Here is a 7,778-nt window from a genome sequence, read left to right on the forward strand (position 1 = left end):
ATTTTAAAAAATTTGGGTTTAAGTTTTCAAACTTGTTTTATTTATTTAGCATATGACAAAAAATCATACAAAAATTCCTATTTATAAGGATGATGAGAATACAAATGCTTGAAATAGAATAAAATATAGTTGAACCTGTCTATTTTCAAATCTCACGGGAATAAGACAAATTTTGAATTATAGATGTTCATACACAGTAAACAGTAATAGGTTTGGTTGGAGGTACAGTATTTTATTAACACAATAGCAAGCCAAACTCGTAATCAATTGATGAAAAGCTGCATTAGTTGTAGCTATGTACTGCATTGCAAGAAATGTCTCTCAACTACAATTTATGCTATCAAAATGTAGTCACTGAGCTTCTGATTTGTAATTGACACTTCAGTCCATAATTCAAGATACAGAGATTTTGGAGAAAATTATTTGAGATAAATATGGAAATTATATTGAATTTAGGCAGAAAATACTGTACCTCCAGCCAGGGAAAAAAGTATAGATTTTGTGATAAACATGTTTTAGATAGACAGGTTCAACTTGGTATACTGGTGTCAAGTTGTGTAATCCATTCCAGAGCTGATGATGATGATGCCACTGTAATATCCATCCAGTTCTTTGCATAAGACCTATTGCATTGATTCACAATTTGTTCCATATTTTATCTTAGTGCACCAGTGACATTCAGAAATCCTACATTTACCATATTTGACTCATTTGGATTCCATTCAGTTTTGTGTATGTTCTGATTTTCAAATGAATGTATTCATCAGATATATTTACAAATATATTCAGAATAAATTTTAAATAATCATTTGAAAGTTATAAATTAATTTCAAGAATATTATAAAATATTATAAGAATGTTGTAATCTATTATGATTCATATAAAACGTTTTTGAAACATTTGCAAAACCAAAAATTATTTTGGCTCTAAATCCTTTTCACCACTGTATAATTCATAGCTGAAAGCAATTTAGAAGCCATCTATTAATTGTGTGTTCAGTTGAGTGACTTCTGACCATCTCTCTCCCTGTTGTGTACAATGATGTACTTTTGTCAAATCCTCTCCTCTTTAACTATATATACAATAGTTCATAGACCTTCTTCTGACATTGAAAAGAATGAGTAAAAAGTTCTGCAAATATTTTCTGATAGTTAATTTACATTATTAGTAAGTAGGTTTATAAGAACAAATTTATATGCCATTAATACTACTAAAAAATTCACATAGACAATGTCTTGAACCTTTCCTCCTCATCATGTACTGTACAATATACTTTTTACATCCTCTTCCCCTTAATCTGTGCCTGTAATTAGTGTATAACTCTGAAATGTTAAAATAATTTTTTACTTCACTTATCCCTTGATTGATATAAGGTTGCTGCACTCCTGTTCATTTTGCAGGAAATTGATATGTAGTCTGTTTTTGGCCAAAGCCAATTCTCTTCTTTTTATACAGACATAGGATTGGTTGATACTATCATAATCCAGCTGGAGTAAACAAAAACCAATTTTTTTTTTACTATTTTTGATAGGAGATTGCTTAATTTTAGTGGTCTAATAGGAACTAATTTACTTAGCCCAATTAAAATGGTAGAATAATAATTAATTCAGGGTGTTTAGCGTAGAGGTTTAATAAAAGAAAATTTTATAAATTGTATTCATATTGGTCTGGAAATTGGTGGGTTTTTTATGTTGGCATCTATGCCTTGTGAGAAGTGCCATGGTGTGGTGTTTCTCACAAGAGATTAAATAAGTATCAAAGTGATAGATCATACTGACTAGAGCTGCAACTTATGCAATGCATCAACTTCCCCCTGGCACCAATTTTAAATAAATGACTCTTCTCACTTTATAATTCAGATATGACAATATCTGAATGGAGTTTTTCAGATGGTAGATTGGTTCTTACTCCACTGGACTTTTTCCTGCGGGATGTTTTGAAGAATCAAATGTTCACACATATGTGTTTAACTTGATCAATCCGAGACAGAATCTGTCAGGCTATTGACAGATGTCAGATCTCAGATGCTGTTGAATATATGGTTAAAGGAGGAATACAACTTGGACATCTACACCACTGCTGGTGCACATACTGAAGTATGTTGAGTAGAAAACAATGTACCAGAAGTTGATAACTTTTCTGTTAAATTATGATAAGCTTTCAATTTATACTCTTTTTCTTTTATTAAACCTCTAAGCCCTTCATTTGGATATATAATATGTTTGATTATAAATAATTTCATATAACGATATAAACATCAACCTGATTCTATTAGATATGTCAAACAAACTGTCAGATTGTTTATTTGGTTATAGCAAGGTCAATTTAACGATTAGAAATAAAGTAATCGTTAAATTACAGCCTGTAAATAATCCTGCAGTTTGTTTTGCGTATATAAATTATTTTATTACAACTGTTATACATGGCATATAAAAGAGCTAAAGCTGAATAAACTTAGAAGATATTCTACCATACAAAAATTTAATTTTGTAAATTTTAATGGAATATTTAAATTATATTTTAGTTGGTGGCTAGAGTTAAAACTTAATCTTTAAAATCTATATTATAAAAAAATTAAGCTGTTTGTTAAATACATAAAAATGCTTTCAAACTGTGTTGTTGTGTTGTCAAAATAGTCTGTGCCTCTTCTTTCTGCTGCTGCATTTATGTGGCTCGGTTGTATGATGCTCATATGATTGATATTTTGATTTTTAATAGACGTATAGGATTCATGATGGATCCTTCTTAAAACGAATCAAAAATCGGAAAGTTAATTATCAGGTAAGTTTGCATAATTTCTGAAAATCGTCTGTAGATGCAATGATAAAATTGAAAGAATCCAAAGAGATTTCTAAGATTTAAACTGGGTGTATTTACTCAATCGCGCATGGTAAAAAATTTAAATAATATAATTTCATTAATACAATATTTCTTATAATTTATTTGATTTTTTATTGATACTTAAATTAATATGTTGCAGGCACAAGCAACACTTTCTCCTACTCCGAGATTGACGGATGCCTTCAGTCCGAAGCGGAGTCGACTTGGTAGTCTTTCGGAAATCGATGTGGAACAGGTTAAAATAGCTAATTATGCGGATACAGTTCGTCAGTTGGATGCATATTATGGACAAGGTTTGAGAATTAATTTTATTAAAATTAATGGAATTTCATCAATTTATTATTATCTTTTCCTCTTTCTCCTTATAGTTAAAAGGCAGCTCTTAAATTATCAAAGTCCAATAACTGGTCTTTTCCCGAGGCATACAAAAGATAAAGATGAAGGATACATCAGAGACAGTATTTATTGTGCGACAGCTGTTTGGAGCCTTTTCCAATCTTATAAGTATGTTTTATGAAATTATTTCAAAATTTCATGTGTTGTTGTTTAATTTCACGGCATTTCTTATTGGATAATTAATTATAAACTCTTCATAGGAGACTTGATGATGACAGAGGCAAAGCATACGAATTGGGTCAAAGTGTGGTAAAATGTATGCGTGGGATATTATTTTGTTGGATGAAGCAATCCGAGCACAAGGTATTTTCTATAAAATAAATTACATGTTTATAAATTTCTCTCAAATTTAAACATAATCAAATACAATAAGGTAAATTTTTTCCTTTGTATATCATGTTATTACATGGGGGACAATAGCCATTTACCATTTCACTTCATCCCAATGCTAACAATTGTAGAAATAGTAAATCTCTGGGATCTAGCCACCTTTACACCCCATATCCCAGATACTTATTTAAATTAGAATCCTATAGTTGTGTGGAGGCAGGTGATGATAAAATATCTGGCACATGCTGTTGTGTAAATCCATGACATTCTAAATAATAAATGGTGCGGCAGACACTATCATTCTCATTGTGACCGTTACAAACATGGGCAATGAACCTCAGGTAGTGAGTCATTGCCCTCTCTGAAATGGTCTAAATAACCAATTGTAACTGTTTGAGAATCTGATTATCACCAAGTTCAGATTACAGTTTTTTCAACAAAAATGATAAAGTTAATTGTTATTCTTTTGTTTAATCTTATTTTTCAAGTATTACATTCAGAAACAGAAGGTGATCATAGAACAACCATAATAGGAAGATTACCTGTGTCTTCTTGTCATTCAGGATGGTAAAAACGTTCTATTGAATACAGTATCTTTTTTATCTTATGTAGAATTAGAACATTTTGCTTATTTAAGATGCTTTGGAATTTTGGATCTTGTTCCACTTCTTCCAAGTCCTCAAAAGATCTTTCAGAGCAATCTGATATCTCAGTTGATGACAATTTAGTTATTATTTTCTACTGAATCAACATTTTGTTATAAATCAATATTTCAGGTTTATTTTTCTTATGGATTTATTCCCAATTTAATGTTATGTCCTATTCATAAAATAAAAACAACAAAATGATGTATGGTCAAATAATTTATAATGAAATTAAACACTAGCTATTCCTGATATTACTATTTTTCTTCTTTAGATATCATTTTGTCTCAGACTCTTTAAAATACAATATTTATTATCTTATTTAACAGAAATTTTGATTTAATATTTTGTACAATTTACTTCTGTTTATGTACTTGTATTATTTTGAATACTCATTGTTAAAAAGAGAGTTGTGCATTACATGAAATTCTGCTTTTCTATGATTAGCAATTGTTATAGCAATAGATGAGGTTTTCATCATCTAATTTACTAATTAAAATTAAATTAAATACCTTTAGAAACATCGAGGAAAAAATATCAGTCTGGAACTGAATTTATAGATGATTCTAATGCACAATACCTACAGATAGAACAGATGTATTACTACCAATTAAACCAACTAATTTCAAGTCGGTCTTTACCTCTAAACACACGTAAAGTATGACAATTCTAATCATTATAACTGTACAGATTGTTCACGTTGTGAACTAGGATCTCCTCATTACAAAGATTTTCTATGGAATAAATCAGTCATGACTTCTATTCTCTTCCATACAGAATGAGGAAAATGTTTATTTGTTTATATATATTCACATACCCTGTTAATCTGATTTCTAGATATACAATATTTTTATATGCAATTTGTTTCAATTGAAATAAAATGATATAATTTGTAAGTAAATAAATTTGAAACAAATGCGTAAGGAGCACAACATACAATAATTAATGACATTAGTGAGTTAACATTTATAATTAAGAATGTTAATGTTTATAATTAAGAATGCAATGATCTCAATTTGTATGCGCTGTAACTTATGATTATAATTAATGATTGTTTTTTAAACGTTTTTAAATACTATTAATGATTAAATTTTATTCTATATCAATGTAAGTTCTTAAGAAATTAAATGTTTTTGTACAGAACATTAGTGTATAGTAGTTCTGAAACATGTTTTATATTCTTGATGAAATTATGATGATTGATTTAAAAATTAGAAAAACTGTAAACCTTTAGAGTTAACTCACTTAATTATGTAGTTTATTTTTAAATATAAATAAATAAACAAACACTCTACCTCAGTTAAAAGTACATTACTATATATTAACAGATATAATGATATTAAATCTGTGAATATATGAGAAACTGATTGGGATTAATTAATGTTATAAATTTCTATATCTTCAAATTTAATGGTATATTATGAAAGTGTGATTAGAAGTTTTTTTTTCAAACTGTAACAGATGGAAAATTTCAAAATGAATCAATGTCCTAAGCACGCTCTCCACAGCAAATTTAATCTGAATACCGGTGAAGTTATAGTGTCTGAAGATCAGTACGGTCATCTACAGGTAAATCAAAATTTGAAAAATAATTTATCTGTCTCTTTTAGTTTTTGTTCATAATAATATTTTATTATACAGATTGATGTTGTTTCTCTATATTTATTAATGCTCGTTCAAATGATCACATCAGGGCTACAAGTAAGTTTTAGGAAATTATAAACTCTTTAATTGTTTATATTAAAAAATATATTAAGTAAATTAATTATTCATTTTTAGATAGTTTATACAATGGACGAAGTTAATTTTGTACAAAATCTTGTCTATTATGTTGAACGAGCCTATCGAACTCCTGATTACGGCATGTGGGAAAGAGGGAGTAAATATAATAACGGTACCCCGGAAATTCATGCAAGGTACGATTTTGAAAAGTTTTAATGTAAAAATTATTGTGATTTATATAATTTATATTAAATAGCTCTTTGGGAATGGCAAAATCTGCCTTAGAAGCTATCAACGGCTGTAATTTATTTGGTGATAAAGGTGCATCTTGGTCTGTGATTTATGTTGATATTGATGCTCATAACAGAAACAGGAGTATTTTTGAAACGCTTCTACCAAGAGAATCTAGTTCTAAGGTAAGGGATTGTGATGTAACAAATCAATGTATAGTTATTACATAGTTGAAATACACGACTTTACGTAATTGTAATTTTAATATTTTCAGAATACTGATGCCTCTCTCTTACCAACTATAAGTTATCCGTGTTTTGCAACCCACGACGAACTTCTCTATAATCGGACAAAGGAGAAAGTTATACGAAAGTTACAAGGAAACTATGGTTTCAAAAGGTTTTTGCGTGATGGATACGGAACGTTTCTTGAAGATACGAATCGAAGATATTATAAACAATCTGAAACAAAGGTATGATTTTATTTTAGAAATATTTTTTTAAGAAATGATGGTTTCAACTTGATTACAAACAAAAAAAATATCATTGTTTTCAATTTTTATTAAAATTTTTAATTTAAAGTAAAGATTTTACTACTGTTATGAAAAATAAAAGGTTCTAGAACTTCTCTTCTTTAATTTATTAAAAGATAACAGTATAAATATATATAACTTTCTTGGTATTTAATGTAGCTTTAATTAAAATAATTTTGTTTAATTAAGATAAATTATATATAATATTAGTGTGATAAATTGACATGAATGTTTGATTTTATATAGGAATTCGACAATATAGAATGTGAATGGCCAATGTTTTATCTGTTTTTGATACTTGACGGCAAGTATTTAAAGGAATAATACAAAAATTTAAATTTGATAAACTTCTCAATCTTAGCAAATGAGAATAAGAGTAATTCAATTTTTATTTTTTAATTAGGAATATTCAAAGGAAAGGAGGAGCAAGTGAAGAAATATCACTCACTTTTAGAAGGCAAATTAAAGCATGATCGATACGGCGGTAAACTATTTAAAGTAATTTATTATTAATTTGATACTAAGAGTTATATCGTTTTATAAATTCCATTTATAGATGGAGTTATAGTGAAATACTTTTATATACCATCTGAATATCTGGAAAAGGAGAGAGCAGATCCTGGTTCACAAATGCGATGTCCTAGTGAAGAAGGGGACAGCTCAAATATGTTCCTTTTAGCTCAGTCATTATATATTATTTCTGAATTACTGAGTAAATAAACTTATATAGTTTTTATTTTGCAAGAATAAATCATTAATTATTTTTTATTTTTGTAGAAAATTTATTGACTTACTTCATTCTTTTTAATTATCAGTCGACGGTTTGCTTCATATTAACGAATTGGACCCGATTAGACGTTACTTACCGTCTTACAATCGTCCTCGGAAAACTGGACGATATTCGGCTTTTCAGGTGAGAAATTTTCTGTTTTACGTTTAAGTCAACTTGAGAACTAGCAAATAAAATATATAATTTGGTGAAAAATATAAAAGGCAGTTGTCAGGAGGGAAAGCAAATCATTGGCCTTAAGTTTCTAAATGTGATGCCACTGTATGTTGTGAAGGAGTTTAGAAAAAAGAAA

The 7,778-nt window shown here is 28.6% G+C and overlaps 1 protein-coding gene across 1 annotated transcript; it reads left to right on the plus strand.

The window, feature by feature from the left end:
- Positions 1–2,718: 2,718 nt before the first annotated feature.
- On the plus strand, positions 2,719–7,757 carry LOC111616804 (probable phosphorylase b kinase regulatory subunit beta; the record flags this gene model as incomplete). The annotated part of the gene is made up of 13 exons (XM_023358166.1): positions 2,719–2,781; positions 2,981–3,134; positions 3,210–3,345; positions 3,438–3,540; positions 5,673–5,780; positions 5,853–5,912; positions 5,991–6,127; positions 6,190–6,349; positions 6,439–6,636; positions 6,943–7,000; positions 7,100–7,180; positions 7,253–7,408; positions 7,512–7,757. Coding segments are annotated over 13 exons (1,539 nt in total), but the record flags the coding sequence as incomplete, so codon positions are not given.
- Positions 7,758–7,778: the final 21 nt, after the last annotated feature.

Source organism: Centruroides sculpturatus, unplaced genomic scaffold, assembly GCF_000671375.1.
Source record: "Centruroides sculpturatus isolate CEXI.00-Female unplaced genomic scaffold, Cexi_2.0 scaffold4047, whole genome shotgun sequence".
Lineage (NCBI taxonomy): Eukaryota > Metazoa > Arthropoda > Arachnida > Scorpiones > Buthidae > Centruroides > Centruroides sculpturatus.